This window comes from Nanorana parkeri, unplaced genomic scaffold (genome assembly GCF_000935625.1).
Source record: "Nanorana parkeri isolate BGI_ZX_2015 unplaced genomic scaffold, ASM93562v1 scaffold245, whole genome shotgun sequence".
Taxonomy (NCBI): Eukaryota; Metazoa; Chordata; class Amphibia; order Anura; family Dicroglossidae; genus Nanorana; species Nanorana parkeri.
Genome location: NW_017306513.1, coordinates 1,414,264 through 1,436,094, shown reverse-complemented (window position 1 = coordinate 1,436,094; position 21,831 = coordinate 1,414,264). Strand labels below are relative to the sequence as shown.

The following is a 21,831-nucleotide window of genomic DNA, read 5'->3' as shown; positions in this document are numbered from 1 at the left end:
TCCCCTGAAGCCTAATTAAAGTCTCAATCCCTTTAAAGAACAACTCCGGGCAAATGACAAATTAACGTTTGCAGTGGGGCTACCCCCGCACTGCAAGGGTTAAGTGCTTGTTTTGGTCCAGGGTCTAAAATGCATGTAGGACCTCTGCAGAGAGATCACTGTTTTCCAACAAAGATCAAAGGTTCCAGTCTGCTGTATGCTGGCAAGGGTCAGGCTTTTCTACTCTGTGGCTACTTTAGCAAGAAAATGAACTGTAAGACATTGAACACCTTTTTGTTTTGATGCACCGGGAATGTGTTTAGTGGTTTTAAATGGAGAGCTCAATTGGACTTTGTGAGTCACTGAGGGAAGTCAAACCTAAATGATACCCAGGCAACTAGCATTTTCAAAAGGAGAGGTCAACAATGGCAGCCTACTGTGGATATTTTAATCATGACAAACGTACTTCAGTTGCCATTTAAGTAAAATCTATTTGGGAAAGTGATGCCATCTTTTGGAGAGACAGTTGGGTTGAGACTACTTTTTCCCAATATTGGAGTCCCTGAGAGATCTAAAAAATTCTTAGTACCTGCAGTTTTCTTTGTTATTTTTTCTCCAAGAAAACAGTTATGAATAATGACTCCATCTTGAGGAAGGTTTATTGCCCTACTTCCCTTCATGGAATATGATGGATTATGTGTGTCTGTGGTAGTATCCATTATCAACAACATTTTAATGAAAAGAAAACCCAAACACCCACCTCTCATCATCAGCTTTAATAGGTTAATGATAGGTTAATGAACTTCCAGAAGTAATTTTTCAAAAAAAACTCCATCAGGTGATCAGATAGCCTGGAGACGCAATCACTCTGACCTAAGAGGGCACTGTTGTTTCTCCACAAACGAAAGTGTGCATTGGAGAAGCCTTTGGATAGAGTTAGTGATATACCAGAAGTCATTTTCAATATTTTTTATATCTGCAGCTTTCATTAAAACAATAGCTGGTGATCTTACTATGAAGACCTTATTCAGGCACTTTTCTATTACAGTGGCTCGGTTCCTAGCTCCCACCCGTGCTCCTGTGTTTGAGACTACAAGTGCTTGGTTCAGTGCAAATTATGCAGATATGGTCTCTCACATGGTCTATCATAAGGTAGTCGGCCCTAAGAAATGCTATGCAATCAACACAGGAGTGAGTGTCTGTAGATAGTAAGTGGCTGCAAAGAGGGTGCAGGAGATATGTAGCAATGAGATGCAATTTAGTGTTTAGCATACTAAATATAAATTCTATAGGGTCTATATCTACAAATTGTTCAAAAACATTTGTTTTATTTAGTTTGGTCTGTTAACATAGGCCATATTTTGAGAAATTATGTATTTAGCTATATGTCATACATAACTACATGTCTTTTATTTCTAAGTTTACTTCACTTGATTCTTTCCCCTTCTCCCGTAGATGCTAGCAGAAGTAAATCAACTCTAGCTTCAAAGCTGTCTGCAAAAAAAGCTTCTTTTGCTACAGATGAGGAAGATAATGATTTTCAAATGGATAGAAAACGCATCCGGCAATCACCTCTTGAACAGCAGGTAATAAAATCCCAATTTTGGATTGCTTTACAGATAAGTATTTATTTAGTTTCCTTATCCCCTGTGTGAGTTAGTAAGGTCATTACGCACCCTCTATATCAAGTTATGTTACTGTTACCAATTACAAATGGCTTCATTATTGCCACACACAAAGACATGTCAGGTAGAATAATGACTTGTTATCAGACATTGAATGTAGAATTACAGTGGTCTAGGAGTTAGCGGTTACTCCCTTAACAGCTATTCTGCTAATTTTCAATTAGGATAAAAAATGACAGTTGCAGTGGAATGACATTTTTTTAATGGGATCTGGGATACGGTGTAGTACATCGGACAGCCTATTACCAGTTGCTTTCTTTTCTGCGATATTTCTGCAGCAGACATTTGTTTTGCTTAAAACAAGCCTGCTGGCCCTGCTTCAAGGAGCATGTTATACTGGTATTTAAGGGAACCTGTGAAAATGCTAGGTGCCTTGTGTGGTAATTACACTCCTAGATCCCACTGCTGCGATCAGAATGTGATGCAGTACACACTCAGCCTCACCCTGTGCAGAGATTTTCCAGCTTGTGGGGCAATGGTCTACGCACCATCAGAGTGATCTAATGAGGCAAGTTATTTGAGCAGTTTACCTTTATACACGGTAGCCACCACTACATGTTTTCATTGGAACACATTCTCAGACAGGAATGTAACAGATGTATCAGGCAGTTGTGCTGGAGTATTTTATCATGCTCAGCAGACAAAACACCTAATACCAACCATTCTATATACATTCCATTTGACAAAGTTTCACAGTCTGGCAACCAACATATTAGCAGAATGAAATTACAGTTGATTAGAGACCAAAAAGTATGTACATCTCTGTGCGGAAATCTCTACTCATAGAAAGTAAGCTGGAATGGAGAAACCCATTAGCGGCTGAGCACACATGGGGAGTATGTATTTGCTCCATAAATAAATATTCGTATTTTTGCTGAAGACCCTTGGAGTGCAGCTATTTCTGAATTGGCCCTAAAGATTATTTACTACGGGGTATGTATGACAGGGCCTAATTAGGAGTCTTTTGTAGACCCTGCTAGAGGTGGTTTTATGATACCTCTGTATTACATGGTCAGTGGCTTATTAAAAGTGCCACCTTCTCTGGCTACCCATCACAGAAATAATATTTAAATCTGACCCTTTCTGTTACTGACTTGTTCATTTTGGGTAAAATGAGGGTGGCACAGTACGACTCTCCCAATCTTCCCGATCCTGCTGATTCTTTCTTTAATACTTTTACTGACCTGGAAAAATATGTGGTAAGTAAAGGCAGAACTCGTGGTCCGCATATGTTTTCTAGATTGGTGATTTGGAAAGTCTTTTGATCACCTTGCTGGGGCTGAACTGTCAGCAGACATTAGGCAATATACCATTAATTGGCAAAGTAACATTGTCTCTTTAAGCACTTCAGGACCACTGTGCATATACAAATGGCGCTGTTCTGAAGCAGTTATAGCAATATCAAGGCTGCTAGAGCCGTCCGATTGCTTTTCAGGACTCGGGGAGTGTGTGTCCCCCTCTTCTGCCATTGCCACCAGCTGTCCCCTGTGTGGGCTCAGGACTGGCATGGCAGGTCCGTGCACTTCGATCAGAGGGAGATCAGCACACTTCCAGCGGCTAATCTTCCCTTTGATCACTGAACCTGGAAGCGATGTGTATTACATCACTTCCAGTTTCAGTCTGTCATTTCTCTGGCTGCTGGAGCCAGAGAAGAAGCTGATGAAGCATGACCTGTGCTTCATCAGCTTCTTTGGGTTCTATCGGTGACATTTTCGGTCTACGTTCATGCACATACAAACACAAACACCTGTCGAGTATTCCTATGCACAAAAACGACGATTCTGTTTTTGTGTGCTAAAATTCCTTTTAGTGCATATTATTTTAAATATATTGGTTTGATAAACATTTGTGCAAATATTGTGCAACATAAAATTTGCAACTACCATTCTTTATTCTATTTATTCTATTTTTTATTCCTCTGTTTTCCAAAAATATATAATTGTTTGTGGGCTTTATGCAGTTTTCTAACCAAAAAAAACAAACAGATTTTATCATGTGTGTGGAAAAAGTCAGAAATTGCTCCCGATGGCAAATGGTTAAAGGGAATGTACAATGTTTTTTTGTATAAATGTTATTTATCTTCAATTATTTTGATATAAAAAATATTAAAAACATATAAACCTAATTCATAAATGTGTCTTAAAGCCAATCTAGTTTACCTCTAAAGGAAATCTTTATTGATGAGGCTTCCATTGCCGTTTTCAATACTTTCAAATTAATTGACCTGGAGTTTATTATGCAGATTTGACATTCAGACTCCACTCTGTGTTTAGTGATCCGCCTGATCACGTCCTAGTCAATGTCTCCCAAAGTAGTAAGTATTAAAGCAAGAGAGCATGCATGTTCAGAAGGAGGTCAGCAATGCAAGACTTCATAGTTTTCTTAGCACGTTTCCTTTAATTCAGTGTACCCCGCTGGCTAGTTGAGGAGCACTTCCATACTTTAAAAAAATGCATGAAGCTTATAATTGGCATTCCTGAAACTCGCTGTAAGTGAGATGTGGCTAGTCAAGATTCCTTGTTTTATTAGCCTTATTTTTTGCCTATGTTACAGACACGAAAACGGCGCTGTTTTGAAAAAGGTGTGCAATTTATTGATGATGATGATGATACGAGTGAATGTTATGGGGCATCGAGTAGTCATCAACAAGATAGAGTTGACCCTGCTAATTTTCTTGGTGAATCTTCGGAGTCTACAGCACAGCAAGTAAGTACTGTAACCTAATTGTGGTAGTGATGTGATCAGCACTATCTTTATAAGAAATTATAGCTGCAGAAGAATTGTTTGTTTGGAATACCACTTGTTCACCACTTGTTTTGCCTTATAGAGGCATAGAAAGCAATAAACTTTTGTCAAAGTGATACCTTTCTGTGACTATAAATGTTAATAATACAAGCATTCGAAATCTATAGCTCCTTCTTTAGAAATTTTGGCAGAAGAAATGCTCTAGTAGAATCTTATGTTTTATCTGTGAGTGATACTTTACATTGCTGTATGGATATAGCAATCAAAAGAGATGATTTACCATGTTAGCTGGGAATAAACACAAAGGTAGCGCAGGCAAATTTTTTTGTCTGGTGATATGGTCCCTTTAAATAGTCCTGTGCTTAATTCATGAACGCTTTGCAACAGTTTAACAGTTCCGACATATGCAACAGAATTATGTAATTCTTTCACAATGTGTCTCTATTGCTATGATAATTCAAAAAGAATAACTGCAAGTTTGTAGATAATGATACTGGAGGTAATTAACATGAGCTGTAATTTGGCATAGAGAGACAAGCAAGTAAATGTACCCTGCACTTTACTACACAGTGGGATTGCTGTGTAGCAAAGATCAAGGCATGTTTGTGCTTGGAAGCTGTCATGGATGTTACAGCTTTTCTCAGGGCAGGTTGGTTTTAAGTCTTAGCCACCAATGACTAATCCCTTGCCCATTCAGCTACCGGCTGGAAGTTTCCCCGGCCAACAGCTGAATGTAAACAAAGGTTTCAGGAATGTTGGCTTATGTCATTACCCAAATATGGCAATGGCCATATTTGGTCAATGATGTCAGCTTGAATCCCTGCCCCTTTGTTTACATTTGGTTGTCTGCTGGGGAATCTTTCGGCTGACAACTAAGTGGAGCAGTGGATGAGTCATTGGCTGCTGGGACAATGTTGGCTGTACATCCAACGGCATCCTAGAAATGAATGTCAAAGTGCTGAATTGAAAGTGGACAGAGTCTGATGGGGAGGCTGAGAGATTAGTTCCCCATCAGGTCTGCCTCCTCAGCCATTGCACCTGTCTGTGTGATTGTGAGACAGGTGCAGTGGTTGGGTAGGGAGTTTAGTATCGCTGAGCCTGTGATTTTATCAGACTCCACTTTACTGAGCTGCACTGAGGATGAAGTAAGAATAAAGTGACCTGCTGTTTATATTTTTTTGCCGTGCGCCACACATTACCTTTGCGTTGTGGTGTGAACAGGGAGTGTATGAAACAGTTTGTGCAGAAAAACGCTGCTCACTGCTATAGTGTGAATGGACCTTTCCAAGTATTAAAGAGAAACCAAACTTTGGAAATTGTGGCCAAATAAAAGCAGGGCGAGGCAGATGACTAGTCACCAGTATTGTCTGTGGTCTCACAGCAGTTGCTTTTTCCATTACTGACCATGTCTTATTCTGTGCTCTCTCTCTTTGTGAAGACAGCCATCCTGGTAGATGAAGGGCTTTGATTCCACATGTTAGAGCTTCCAGCAAGCTGACCAGCACAGCAATTCCTTCTAAATCTCACTCTAAATCTGAGAACAGCAGTCACAAGCAGAAGTGCCTTAGTTCTCACAGTGCAGACATATCACTGTGAGGCTGTAGGCACAGAAGTCCCTAGGGATCCTTATGCATTGAAGTGCACTGCTATTTTTCAGGAGGAATTCAAGACAGGTACACTTTTTAGGGTACTGCTTAAGTACAGTTAGCATTGTCTTATAACATAGCAAATTGTTACTTTTTGAGTGCAGTTGCACTTTAAAGTCTACACCTGCAAATCAATTCGCCTTTTCAGGAAGACCACACAATAGCCTTTGTATATATCTCAGTACAAGTTTTCTTTTAGAAAACTAAGAGCAAACACATGAATCACAACTCACTGCTAATATGAGAGATTGTGAAAGGTATTGGATTTTGTGTTGAAACGCAGTCACTTGATTTAACTGCATTAAAGCATTTAAGTGTTAAAATACACATACATTATTTTTTGATAGGTGGATATTTTATATCCTTTTTTACTTAGCTGTTTTTTAAAATCCACTGTATTAAATATCATTTTATCATGTTACTGCATACCTTACTTATTCATGTAATTTGTGTGCTCATATATAATTCATTAAAGTTTAAAGCTATGAATTATGCTGGAGTCATTAAAATTAGATAACCGTTATGGAGTTGTGTACGTCAGAAAATGTATGGTTATTGATTTGCGGTCTAGACAGTTGGTCAGTATAGTCATTTATCAGTCCACTGGTTTTGTTTAATGTATCTTCTTTACACAAACCAATATACTGAATTTAATACAGTGTTACAGTTGAACAAAAACTGTTAAAATGAAAATGTTTAAATAAAATGAAAATTGTTAAACTTTATCAACTAACAAACAAAGAAGTAATTGAACCACTTTTTTTCGAGTTATAATAGATACTATTTGAATTTGCTGTTTCTAATTGTGCCCTGAGAATTTATGTATTTTCTCATGGGATACTTCATTGAGAAATTAAATGGTTGGATAGAGCCAATGGTCTATTTAAAAACATGTAACCGATTAATCGAACTTAATAATCGGCTAACTAATCGATTTTGAAAATAATCGTTAGCTGCAGCTCTAGTATATTGCTTACAAAAACATAATGTAGAAATCACACTTTTTAAGCAGTTGAGTGTTTAGTCCACCCAAAACTGCTACGGTAAACTCCCAGTTATATGGCACCCACGGGGATCGGTAGATGCTGGATAACTGTAGTTTCTGGTTGCTTGAGAGGTAATAGTAACTCTCAAGCCCCCACAGCCCCATTCATCTGCTGGCTAGATTCTGCTTACATTCTGTGAATGTAAACGGCGAGCAGTGGTGGGGGAGCAATAGCCAGACTGAGGAGAGGGGTGGACCTGACAGTGAAAATACTCTTTTGGGTCTGTTCCTCTGCTCAGTAGACGGGTGCAATAGCCAGCCTGCTATTGGCTATTGCAATTTGAAATAGCCAATAGCAGGCTGGCTATTGCACCCCACTGTTTACATACAGCTGCCGACCATGGAATCTAACCGCGACTGGCAGCAAAATGTAAACAGAATTTTGTTAACTAAATAAATTAAGTTGCTAACAAAATTTTTTTAGTGTGCACAAGTTTATCAAGCAACCAGCAAAAAATATTATGTCCTCAATTTTGTTTTTGCCGTTTGCTTGAATGCCAGATAAGGGGGAGTTTACTGTAGTTAAGGTTTCCGTAGTTGCTTTTTTAAAGAGTTAAGCCACTTGCCTTTCTGGTTTGTCTCATGGTCCCTTTTAGACTGTAAGCTCTTATGGGCGAGACCCTCCTTACCATCTTGCTTGATTTGTATTATAACTGTAATGTCTTCCTTATATTGAAATGCAAACTGTTGGCGCTATATAAATCCTGTATAATAATAATGGTCTTTGCTGGAAAACTCTTGTCACTTAAGCTCCCAAGCCTACGCAGATGCTTTGGTTATTACAAGGGCATCGCACTTTCAGTAATTTTTTTTGCCCTTTGTTATAGTATGGTGAATGCAACACTAGGAGGGACTACTGCTGTAAACTACATATGGACCAGATTAATTTCAGCTATGGGGCTGTTGATCTTGCAGTAACTTTGTCATTGTTTGGAGATTTCGTCTTCCAAAAATTATTATTTTAATTCCTATGTATTTCAAGACAAAACGAAAGGAAAAAATAACTGTTTCCAAATTGATCAGAGATAGTTTTACTATGTATATAAATACTAATTGTATTCTATGATTTGTATAATAATACCAGAATTATGTTTTCAGTACAAAACATTGTACCAGCGTGAAGGGTTTTGCATATTTTGTACAGGCATCTTTTTACATAGAAAACCGGCGCACCCATCTAAGTGCAGTATAAAGTGACTATTTAATAAGGGTAAAAGTAATGCACTTACAGGATATTAAAAAACATCTCGCCTGTCACGCATTAGTTGAAAGTCCCATCTCAGCTGCCGGTCCGAGATTGCTATCAGGATAGGGAGAAAGCAGAGTCCAGTTCAGTCCAGAAAGATCCCAGGACGCCTGTTTTCTATGTTTTCTTTACAGTGCTGTTATATGGATGTTTCCCTATCCAACCAACCAGGCTGCAGGATCGGTGCATACATCTTTGGAGTAATTACCAGTATAACTGGAGTTCATTTGATACTATCAATATATAGCCCATAAACAATCGATCTTTTTGCGCAAGTTGATGACTTCTTTTTCATGTTGAACTTGGGCATCTTTTTACACAATGCCTTAAAAAGAGGAACGGAGAAATTAAATTGCAAGTGAACACACAGATTCTGCCCATTGACATGTGTCTTTTAGCATTGGGTTAGCAGGAAGGATACAGATAAAGTTATTTTAGCAGCTTAGGTTGGAGGACAAGCAAGATGAAGTAGATGCTTTTGAGAATATATTGTTTCTTATACTTTCCACATGTGTTGCTTTAACAGTTGTAATATTTAACTGATAGCAGAGATGTACCACTATGATTATTAACAACAAATGTGTGTGTTTGATGCATTTAACTTTAAAGCTGAACTCTGGGCATAAATACTTTCATAAAAATATATTTTTCTGCAGAGCGGTGGAAGGGAATTAATAATAAGTATAATAGCTTGATAGCCATGCTACCCCTTCCTCATTTTATGGAAACAAAATGTATTTTGTTGCAGTCTGCATCCCTACTAGAGAGATTTCCCATAACTTTCTTCCATCAGGAAGTGAGGGTAAATTGGGCCATAAGCCACAATAGAAATCTGACCTGGGTTCTATGTCTTCCCCACTCTATCTAAAAGTAAAAAAAAAAAATGGGCATTACTTGCTATGGAGAAATAATTGTGAATGTGGATAGAAATATTGCAAACCCTTTAGAATGATTTTGAGAATCTTTACATGAGCTGTTGAATGTTGTACAGTATCTAAAATACTCCCCGTATTTTTAAAACTGGAATGAGAAAAGTGATAATGTTCCTTTTGGAGGAAGCAGAGGTGCTGTAATTTATTGGCTTTTCAGTGAGACTTGTCATGAATGTTTTATTCCCACCTTTTTACCAGGCCAAGGAAACATTTGTGGTTGCATGTGAAGGCACATTAATGTATGCGCACACTGTGTCTCCTTTTCCATACTATCACTTCAGCGCTGTGTGTTTGCAGCGGATAACTTGTTTTTCCTTTTTGTATTAGTTATTTTGGAAAACAATACAGAACTTAATGTGTTGATATTTGATTGCCAAAGCATGAAGTCTGAGCAAACCCTGCCGTGTTGCACTTACTTGGCAGTGAAGTCATCTCTCAGGGGAAACATAAAAAGTGGTGAAAATGTCATAAGAACACGAGCACTAATTATATTAAACACTGAACAACTTTAATCAGAGTTGTAAGCCAAGATTGATCCTGTTTTAGTGCAGCATCCCATTTTGCATTTGAGTTTAAATGTGTATGTTGAATTGCAGTTGTTTTTCACAATTAATAGTGTTAAATGCAATTAAAAACAAATGAACAGAGTTTCCTAATTTATATTCATTTTATTCATTTGCTTTTATCTACTGAACCAGTAAACTGTTTTCATGGGTTTTATCTACTGGTTCTTGTCAATAAATCAAGACTGTCTATGTATGATTTTAGATACAGTACTCAATAAATCTGGTTGCCATTTTTACCTAAATGACCTAATTTCAAAGCATAATGTGACACTAAACTCAGGAGTTAAATCTTAAAAATGCATTAAAGTACTTTTAACTATTAACAAAAATGTAACTTATTTGTGTATCACTCGGCTGTAGATCCTCAAAGTGGTGCTTACACTGTCCTTCCTTCTGGAGGGTGGCTACTTTTGTTCCCCATGGCCCTGTGTGTGTAAAAGTAGCCACAAATTCAGAGAGGATTTTATGATTTACAGCCGAGTGATTCACAATTTAAATACTGATTCTTATCACTCACATGGCAATGTCCAAGACTGCTGTTAGGTCACTCAGCTTTTAATAGCAAGTCTCTATTTTCTTTAAACCGACACTAAACTCAGGAATTGAATCTTAAAAATGCATTCAACTTTAACTAGTAACAAAAATGCAGTTTACATAAGCAATTTTAGAAAGCTCAAGAACTTTTTTCCTAGGTTTAATTATAGTATGGAATGGTTAAAACCTCTGCAGGTTTCTATTATTTTTTTTTGTGATCTATTAGGGAGATTTTCCTGCACTTCCTGTACCAAAGACACAAGAAGTGTGAAGAAAATCTCATCCAAGTGAGGGCAGAGCCTATTACATAGTTACATAGTTGTTGAGGTTAAGTAAAGACACAGGTCCATCAAATTCAACCTATATATATACTGTATGTGAGTGTTTGTGTGTCAGTCAGTAAGAATTACCATGCTGCTGTCTATTGTATTCCACGAGGCAGACATGTAGATGTTTTTTGAATGACTATTCTCTTGGCTGATACCACTACATGCGGAAGAGAGTTCCATAACTTTTCTGTTCTAACAGTAAAGAATCCCCTATGCAGTTTGAGATGAAACATTTTTCTTCCAATCTCAGGTGTTGGTATCTTGCCTTTTTTAGGGACCTCAGAGTAATCATTTTCTTACCGATTATTCAATCCCCATTTAACAATTTATACATTGAGACTAGGGATGTCCCGATACCGGTACTAGCATCGGTATCGGGACCGATACAGGGCATTTTGACAAGTACTTGTCAAAATGCCCCGATACATAGCGCTGAAGCTTGCGCTATGGGTTCTTTTCCCTTACCTCACTCGGAGCGCCGCCCACTCATCCTGCTCAGCGCCATCCTTCAGTGTATTAGCAGTCTGTACTCTATATATTTGCCCTGTACTATGGATCATTTAACCCATTCATGTTAGCAGAGGATAATTGTAAATCTATTGTTGCAGTGCACTCTATATGTACATGTACTATGTACTACATATAGAATGCACTGCAACAATAGATTTACAATTATCCCCTGCTAACATGAATAGGTTAAATGATCTGTAGTACATAATAGTACATAACATGTAGTTGTACTACGGATCATTTAACCCATTCATGTTAGCAGTGCAGAATTGTAAATCTATTGCTGCAGTGCATTCTATATATAGTACATAGTACATCTACAGATTCCCAATTCACTGCAGCAATAGATTTACAATGATCCCCTGCTAACATGAATGGGTTAAATGATCCGTAGTACAACTACATGTTATGTACTATGGATAATGATTTAACCTATTCATGTTAGTATGAATAGGTTAATTGTTGCCGCCCAGAACCGGGTCCGCAGAGAGGTCCGGGAGTGTTTGCCACGATGCACCCTTTAAGAAGTGCAATGCCCGAAACCTGTCTGCTGTCCTCAGATTTGAGAGCAATCTGTCTTCGATACCCGGAGGGAATTGAGGGTTACCTATTATCGGTTGCAAGGGTGAGGGGGACGGTGAGAGTCGCTTCCCCAGGAAGGCATTCCGGGCTACTCGCCAGGAAGTGCCTATCGTGGGGTGTATCCTAATGGCCTTATCTACTTGCCGGTCACACCATGGTAATACCGCAAGCGGGATGGTGGACATGCTTTGCTCCAGGGTTACCCAGGGTTTGATCTCTTCATGTCGACACCAGTCCACAACGCGGGCCAAGTGTGATGCCACATAATAAAGCTGAATGTCTGGTAGAGCAAGGCCCCACGAGGTCGCCATCGGCCCAGGCCGCCCAGAACTGGGTCCGCAGAGAGGTCTGGGAGTGTTTGCCACGATGCACCCTTTAAGAAGTGCAATGCCCGAAACCTGTCTGCTGTCCTCAGATTCGAGAGCAGTCTGTACTGAGGCAAAGAAGCTGCTGGGTAGAGAAACTAATAAAGCTGAATGTCTGGTAGAGCAAGGCCCCACGAGGCCTTAGGCCTCCGTAGGATAGATAGCCGAAGTCGCGGTGTCCTGCCCGCCCAGACAAACCGTGTGATCATGGTCTGTACTGAGGCAAAGAAGCTGCTGGGTAGAGAAATCGCTAAAGCTTGGAACGGATATAGGAACCGCGGCAGCACATTCTGTTTAATGATATTGCACCTACCCGTCCAGGTGAATGCCTGTCGTGACCACCCAAGGAGGTCCGATTTGACTGTCTGAAGGAGTGGTAAAAAGTTAAGATTATAAGTGTGTTTTAGGTCTCTCGGGAGATTAACCCCCAGATATTTGATCGATGACGTGGACCACTGAAATGGAAAATTTAGCGAAATGCGTTCGTGCATTCGGGGGGGGAATGGTGAGATTCAGTGCTTCCGATTTTTGACTGTTTATGTGGAAATTGGATAGCTCCCCATAACGACGTAGGGCAGACATGAGATTGGGTACGGAGGTATCCGGGGCTGTGAGGAAGAATAAAAGGGTCATCTGCATAGGCAGCCACCTTGTGTTGGTGGGTGCCTATCTGTATGCCCCTGATATCTGGATTCATCCGAATGGAGCGCAGTAAGGGTTCCAGAGTTAAAATAAAAATTAGCGGAGATAGGGTGCATCCCTGACGTGTACCATTGGCTATCCTAAATGGGTCAGACAGGGTACCATTGACACGAACCCTTGCCGATGGTCCATTGTATAGGGCCATGATCCAGGAGAGCATGCCTGGTCCAAGCCCAATGTGTTCCAAGGTGAGCCGTAGAAAGGACCAGTCGACCCTGTCGAAGGCCTTCTCCGCGTCAGCTGATAACAGAAAGCTGGGGATTGACTTCGACAGGGTCGAGTGAATGATGTTTAAGGCCCGCGTGGTTTTATCTCGGGCTTCTCTCGAGGGGACGAAGCCTGCCTGGTCTGGGTGTATCAGGGATGGTATGAATGGGAGGAGCCGTGTGGACAGCACCTTGGCAAATAATTTTGTATCCACATTGAGGAGAGATATGGGGCGGTAGCTAGGGCAGACCATAGGGTCCTTACCAGCCTTCGGGATCCCTGCAATGTGTGCTGCCAGGGAGTCCCGCGGGAGCGTCTGACCCGCCTGGACTGAGTTCCAGGCTGCCAATAGTGGGTGATGAAGTATGGTGGGGAATTTTTTGTAATATGTCAGTGTAAAGCCATCCGGGCCGGGGGCTTTGCCTGTTTTAGATTGTTTGATTGCATTTTCTAATTACCATATCCCCTCTTAACTGCCTCTTCAGAATGAATGAATTAAATTCCTGCAATCTATCCTCAGAGCTTAGGTCCCCCAGCCCCTTGACCAACTTTGTTGGTCTTTGCACTCTCAAGTTCATGGACATCCTTGCTGTTGATTGATGCCAAAAACTGAACCTCATAAACAAGGTGAGGCAAAACCAGTGTTTTGTAAAGTGGTAGAATTATGGATTTGTCTCTAGAATAAATATCCTTTTTTAAATGCATGATAATAATCTACTTGATTTGATAGATGCAGCCTGGCTTTGCATGCTATTGCTAAGTCTTTGGTGTAGCAGGACTTCCAAATCTTTTTCTATCTCTGATTTCCTCTAATAAGTATCTTGCGTGTATATTTTTAGCACCCACATGCATAACTTTACATTTTTTCTATATTGAACCTCATCTACCATGTAGTTGCCCACTACCCTATTTTATCAAGGTCTTCCTGTAACATTAATGTGATCTCTGGTGTGTTTAATACCCTGCAGTTATGGTAGTTCTCACCAAAAAATTTTTTTTCCCCATCTATTCCAGGGAGTACATCTCCCCAGCTAGAGACACAGACGGCAATACAAACCTAACAGGATTCAACAGTTTCTTGCTCTCCCCAGAACTAAAATTAAATGGTTTTGTGATTTTTGATGCAGGAGGCTACATTACGTGTGTCATAATTCACCTTTTTGACATGTGTTGCATTTATAATGCCCTAGATACAAACGTTTTCCAGTTGAAATGGAATATTTTTAAAACATTTGTACCAGCAAAAGTGGCCTGATCCCAAAAGCCTACCAATCAATCAGCCTAGAAGTTCAGGTGTTGTTTAAAAAAAAAAAAAAGCCTATTTACTAAAATAACATATAAACTTTAAGCCCGCATTCACCCTTGCTTGTTCCATGAATGCATGCATGCAAAGTGTACGTCTTTGTGCATTCATGGAGACGTGGCAAAACGAGCAATGTGCTTGCCGTGCCATTGATTTCTAATGGCATCTATTTTTTCGCCGCTTTTGCACGCACAAAAATGTGCACAAACACAGAAGAAAAAAAACCACAGAACGTGAGGTTTTTTTGCCACTTCTGTTGCGCCTGCAGGACCCATTGAACTCAATGGGGATGCGCGGCACACAAATGCGTACAAATGTTCACCAACGTGACAAAACGCTCAGGTGTAAATGCGGGTTTACATGTTAGTTATTTCAAAAATGTTTTTAACCCTTCTTAATATGCTTGCTTCTTATAAATAATACCAGGCGATCTTGGCATGAAGGTCCTTGTTCAGGCACTTCCAATTTAAAATGTGCAGAAATAAAAAGTCTACATTTTCATCCTCTCACGGATACGTTCTTTGTGTTGCCCTTGAGTTATAGCATATAATTAGTTAAATAGTTTCACAAAGGATTGATATCAGCTGTTGTGGGATTTGACCAAAATATATTATCCCAAGTATCTACTGAGTGTATTGTTGTTCAGCAGGTCAGCTTGTGTCTATAAACTTTCTTTCCTGGGATTTCAATTATTGACAGCTATACACTTCCCCTATTTTTTGCCTTTGTCAGCTGATTAGAATGAGTAACAGTATCATCAAAGTTCTGTAGTGTGTACAAACTAGCTGGTGGAAATAAATCTGATGGTATCATGCACATCTTAAATTCTAAAGTCAAGTTGAGGCTATGTGAACCTTTTCTAATCCTTCCCAGATTAATCTGGTACAGACCCAGAACGCATCCCTGACGTGATTAAGGTGATGGGTAAGATTTGTTACTTAATATGTGAATCCTGATTTGACTTTAGTTATTTTGTCATTTAATCTTAATAATCTAAACACCATTTATGTGATAGAAAGCAAGCCCCCCCCTCTCCACCCTTGCAAGAGCATACAGGAATGTATCTGTTTTGCAGTGTCTATGTATTTATTTGCTAATTGATTGATCAAACATACTGTAAAACAAATACCTTTTAGCCAAGTGATGTATTAGGAAATATTGAATGTATTTTACAATACCTTATTCTGCTTTCATGAAATACATATTGATATGATCTTTTTATAATCTTCAGCAAAGCAATGATGTAGATACTGGGTGGCTATAAAATGTCAATCGGGGTTTATTATGCATCTTATTAGGGGTAAAGTCTGAGAAGAATTGCAAATCATTTGGAACTTAAAGTGACATTAAAGGCAGCTCCGCCCCCCCCCCCCCCAATGCTACTTTAAGTACTTATCTTATGTGATGATGCAAGTATTGTAATGGCTTGTTTTTAAAGCTCATGTATTACCTGTTGATCCTGCCAGAGTAATCACCAGTTTTCCACTTTTTATAACTGACAAAGCTTTCCAGCAAAAGTGGTAGATAGAGTGTTGAGGCAAACCACTTTACACCGACAGTGGTGCATACTATGTTCACCTTTTATTCATTTTGTTAAAGAGGAACTAGGGATGTTCAGATGCCAGTTCAGATACCAGTGCCGATACTTGGCATTTTCACAAGAACTACCAGGGTGGCAGAGATTGCAGCTGGGACCTGGCTCTGGCGCTCCCCCACTGTCCTGAAATCATTAGTCTGTATTGTTTAAGAAAAACTGCCACATGACAATAAGCAAAAAATAAATATTTATCAGTACTTGTATTTCTGAGTACTTGGACAAGTATCAGTACTTCTACTTACAAAAATGGTATTGGTGCATCCCTAATATATATTTTGTTTAAAAACCCATACATTAAAACAGGGATGCACAAATCCCAGGAGCTCCGTATGCTCCTTTAAAATGACTGCCTCCTAAATTTTGAGTTTTTCTCTGGTCTAGCCTTGGAGCTGGAAAAGTATCTGTAGATGTACTTGTACTTGTACCGAGTACAGCACTTGGTATCTGAACATCCCTAAGAGGAACTTTACCCACATCTTCAAAATATCAACAAATACACCTTTTGATATGTTTAGTGATGACAATCTACAAACACATACTTATAGATAATTGTCTGCTTTTTATTCTTTACATACCTTTTATCTTTTCCTCTACATTCTTCTCACAGTGGCCATTTTTACTAAGGGCAGGTTACTATATCTCCCTTTATTTCCTGGATCTCTGGCACATGACTAGACATGTGACTAGGACATGTGACCATGCACATCATCTCAAGGGAGGAAAGTGCCTTTCCCTGAGATCTGTGAGATTACAGATGAGACTTCCCAGCAATGATCTGCTGATGTTTTCTTCCCAGGATTAAATGCTTGGGCACACTTTCCCCATTTTTGCCAAAGCAAACCAGGAAGTGGAAAACGAGAAATTGTAAGTTAAAGAAAAATATGTTTGTTTACCTAACGAATATAAGATGATTTCATCATGCGCATACAGAGCTGAATGCTTTTGTGATTTTTAGTTAAAGGGAGTAAAGGTCCACTTTAAAACCTTTATCCCAAAAGAGAAAACCACCGGTTGCTGTGACTGCACAGTGGAGCTTAGTGCACCCTTGTCTTTGGGACACTGAAGCCAGGAGAGCACTATTAGAATAAATAAGGAAAGAAATCTTGATGGAGAGGTAGGTCTTGACCTAGTCATGTGACCAGCCTTTCCTCCAGTCACTGTGTTCTCTCTGTTGCATTAAAGGAGAACTATGAGGTGAGTGCTTTTCACTCACCTCATAGTTCTAGCCGACCTGTGACAATAAGACTGTCACAGGTCGGCTCAGTAGATCGGGAGGTGAGCGAACACATACCGGGTTCGCTCACCTCTCGATCCTGTCACGGCTCTCTGCCGTGACAGGGGGAGGGGCTGGATTTCCCTCTCCCCGCTCCGATCTCCCAGCGCTGACTGGCGGAACGGACGGGGGAGGGGGCGGGTACAGCTGGCTCTGCCTCTAGATAGGCAGAGCCAGCTGTCACTCACGCAGCTGGGCGGATCCCGTCGTCTAAGTCGGGATCCGCTCCGGCTGCAGCGTCTCAGTATACGGCGAGCCTTTTGCTCGCCGTATACTGAGCTTAGGGTAACGGGAGGACGCTAGTTTGTGTCCTCCCGTTACCCTAAGGAGAACTATGGGGAAAAACACTGACCCCATAGTTCTCTTTTAAGCCTGCAGTTTATGCATAGGCCACAAAATGCAGGCTTTGGCATGGGTTAACTTAGTAGTATATAGCGGAGAGCAGACAGCAATATCCGCTGTGCTTCAGTCTGTTGCACCTTAATTTAAACCTGTTATTTTAAAGACACCTTAGACTTAATTTACAAAGCAGTTTTGTTCTTCCTAAGATGTTATTTTCTTGCTTTATATAGGCTGCTCTGTAAGTAGTGCTGTTTTACCACTACCAGTGTTTTTATCACACCATCATGGTATTTTAATGGCTGTTATGTTCAAATCAATGTAAGAGCCAATTCACAAAGATTACCACACAGGTTACCACTACCTAAAAACAACACTAGCTTTAGAATGGTGATAACTATGAGTTTTAATAGGTGTCTATTGAGTAAAGCAGTAAAGTAGCTGTTTAAGATGGTGATAAAATAACATTTCACAAGGTAAAATAATGATTTATGAGAAATTAAGGCTTTCAGCCAATTAATGCCCATTTCATGCAAAATAATAAGGATTACACTGCAATATTTTTTTTTGTGAATTGAAAGCATTGAATGGAAAAAAATCATGAGTTAAAATAAGGAGTACAGTTAAAATAACTTTTGTACTCCTAGCCAGTTCCTTGTGCAGGGAGGATGATAATTATGGATGCACCGATACTAGGCATTTTTACGAGTACTCTTACTCAAGAAAATGCTGCGATATTATGCGCCTATACCAGTGCTTTACATTTTTAAACCGAAATCGGCACTGCATACAGGCACCAGGCTTCACAGGAAAGCTGCTGAAGTCCCCAGCAGGGTCCTGGCAGCCTTCCTGTGAATTGCAGCGCCTGCTTACAGCGCCAGCTGCAAATATCCTCCCTGTGGATCCAGGCCACCCACAAAATGATCCGGGACCCATGGCGAGACCGCACAGCCCACCATGGACCCTGTATAGCCCACCATGGACCCTGTATAGCCCACCTGAGTGTCCGCACAGCCCACCATAGACCCTGCATAGCCCACCTGAGAGCCCCACAGCCTACTATAGACCCCGAATAGCCCACCTGAAAGTCCACACAGCCCACCATATAACCTGTGCAGCCACCTGAAAGTCCACACAGCGCAACACAGAACTTGCACAGCCACCTGGGAGCCCACCATAGACCCCGCATAGCTCATAATAGAATCTGCACAGCTCACCATAGACCCTGCATAGCCACCTGCGAGTCCACACAGCCCACCATAGAACCTACATAGGCCACCTGAAAGCCTGCACATCCCACAATAGACCCCAAATAGCCAACCTAAGCGCACGCACAGCCCACCTGAGATCCCGTACAGCCCATCTGAGATCCTGCACAGCCTCCTTAGACCCCGAACAGACACATAAGAACCCATATGCTTCAGATCGACTGAGCTGAAGTGACAGCCAAAGCGGGGAGATGCTGATCTGTCAATAAACAATAACAACTGGGCGGAGGGATGTCACGGCCGGCTACGCCCAGTTGTTATTCATTGGCCGGGACCTGCTAGACTCCAGCAGGTGCTGACCAATAGGAAACAGTTGGGCGGAGCTAGCTGTCCCTGCTAGCTCCGCCCAATTGTTTTTCTTTTTTTAAAATATTTTTTTTCTTTTTAATTTTCCTATTTTGGATGATTTTTAATATAATTTCTTAACTTTGTTTTATTTTTTAAATTTTTCACTCTTTTTACTTATTTGCTATTCTGCTTGGCACCATGGAGCTATTCACTCACTGCCGTTCGGCCCCTAAGAGAGGATTATAACAACTTGCATATGACATTATTCATTCTTTCAAGGAGAAGTGCAACTCTAAAATATTAAAATGAAAAAACGATATTGGCTGTTATGCCATTGCACATATTACCTATTGGCGTCCATTCAGTATGGAACCGGAAATGGAAGCCCAAAGAGATTAGTTCTGATTGGATCTCTTACAATTTCGTCTCTCCCTAACATTTTAGTCTAGTTTTAGATAGTCGACTAAAATGTCAACATATTTTCCTTACAGATTTTATTTAGTTTTCGTCTAGTTTAGTCACTGAAAAAGTGTTGACAAAAACTATGATGAAAATGATTAGTCAACAAAATGAACACTGTATAAATTGTGTTTTAAACCCAGTGCTCCAACTGGTGAACAGTTTCCCCAGATTTGGTGAACTTGCCAAAAAAGGTGGACCATATGTTTTAAGTTTAATCTCTTCCATTAAATCTAGTGGGCATATACATATAGTTAAAATCATCTATCTTCCCAAACTCCTATATACGTTATATATGTGTATGTTTGCCCTCAAAACACTGAGTGGCCAGATTATTATGACCACCTGATGTTTGTAGGAAAACTAGCTATAAGTAGCTATAATTTTGCGCTGAAGTTGCTAGAGGGCCAGACCATTATAAATAGGGAAGCAGCTTGTTTACCACGACAGTAGAAGTGATTTTTTTCTGAAGATATGGGTAAACAATGCAATTTAACAGCCTTTGAACGTGGGATGATTGTTGGCGCATGGAGCCAGCAAAACAGCAGAATTCAAGAGCAGCTGTTGTTAAAGTTTTTAAAGACTGGACTGTCAGACGAAAATCTGGGTCTGAACGTGCGAATTGTGGCCGTTAGCGACTAGTCAATGTTAGGGCAGAACGGAGAGTGACAAGACTGGCACAAGACAACAGAAGGGCAACAGTGCAGTGTCAGATTCCTCACATCACCTTTCAACATCTCGTGGAGTCATGAGGCAGCCCAACGAAGTCATCTCGTGGCCCAACAAAGTACTGATGGGGTGGTCATAATAATCTGGCCACTCAGTGTATATTGGCAATAAACATTTCTCTGAACGCATTAAAGAAGAACTCCAGGTTTTAGAAAAGTGAACCCTTGCAGTGGGGCAACCCCCGCACTACAAGGGTTAACTGCTTGTTTTTCTTTAGGGGCTCAAATAAAGAAGAAATACTCACCCAATCCTCGATCCCATCTGGCTGCTAGACCGGCCCATCCTACGGGTTCGGCGTCTTTATGGGACCGGAGCGACGCGTATTGCATCACTTTTGGTCCCTGAGCTGTCATTGCTGGGCTCCTGAAGCCCATCAATAAGCTATTGAAGTGCGATCTGCACTTCCATAGCCTATTATATAGAGTAAAAAGGTGATAATAGGGGTTTTTTGGACCCCCAGTATCACCTTAAAGAGGATCTGTCACCACCAATATGCTATCACATGGGGGGCTTGTAAGCCCTCCTGTGTGATAGCAATTAAAGTAAAGTTTAAAAAAAAAACAGTTTTCAAAATAATAGTAAATAAATTAAATGTAAAAATAATAATAATTTTTTTTAAAGTCCCCCCGCGAGCCCGCTCGTCGCCACGTAAACACACGTCGGGTGCGCCTACCTACAAAAATGACGATTGCGCTACACATGTTGGATATCTCCGCACACGCCAGAGGGAGAGCAATAATGCTAGGACCAATATGTATGCATATCTCTAAACTGATGACCTGTAGCGGCTTTTAAAGCATTGTGTGTGGACTTTTTGGGGTACTGAATTCTGTAGCAGTTTCGTGGATGCACACAATTTTTAACCTGGGCATGTTGGCTATCTATTTACTCGTTATAACCTCATCTTTTAAATTTGAGAAAAAATGGTTTTATATAGTGTTTTGGGGCACTAAATTTAACTTTCATTGTGCATTTTTAACTAGATGTTGGTGTTTGATAATAAGGTGCGCTAAAGTCGTGCAACATAAAAATTTGCAACTGCCACCATTTTATTCTATAGGGTCTTGGCTTTCAGGAATTATATAATGTTTGGGGGTTTTAAGTAATTTTCAGGCCTAAAATGTGGATTATAAAATGTAAACAAAAAATGAAAAAAAGGCCTTTGTCCTTAAGGGGTTAATGACCGTTCAACCCCCCTTTTCCGAAAGTATGGTCACAGTTCTGGCTGCGGCACTGCAGAGATCTAATGAAGGGCTAACCAAACAACTTTTCAGTCTACCCTTTTCATAATTAATATTAACATTATTCTCCGGAGATAGTACCAATCTAGCATAAAGCTGAAACCTTATGTAAAAGTGCTGCAACACCAATTTTGCGGTTTAACCTTCACTTTATAAAACTCTTTATGATTATGTAGATGCACTTTGGTAGGCTAGGAAAGGGGTTAAATATGTCTGCCATTTATTTGAAAATTGTGCGATTGTCTCCTTTGAACACCAAAA

General features: G+C 40.2%; 1 protein-coding gene across 1 annotated transcript in view; it reads left to right on the top strand.

Moving 5' to 3' along the window:
• Positions 1-21,831, top strand: part of BRIP1 (BRCA1 interacting protein C-terminal helicase 1) — a 227,098-nt gene that overhangs the window by 19,778 nt on the left and 185,489 nt on the right. Inside the window, 4 exon segments of the mRNA XM_018556660.1 lie at positions 1,435-1,565; positions 4,218-4,319; positions 18,386-18,419; positions 20,308-20,345. Coding sequence (XP_018412162.1) covers positions 1,435-1,565; positions 4,218-4,319; positions 18,386-18,419; positions 20,308-20,345 — 305 coding nt within the window.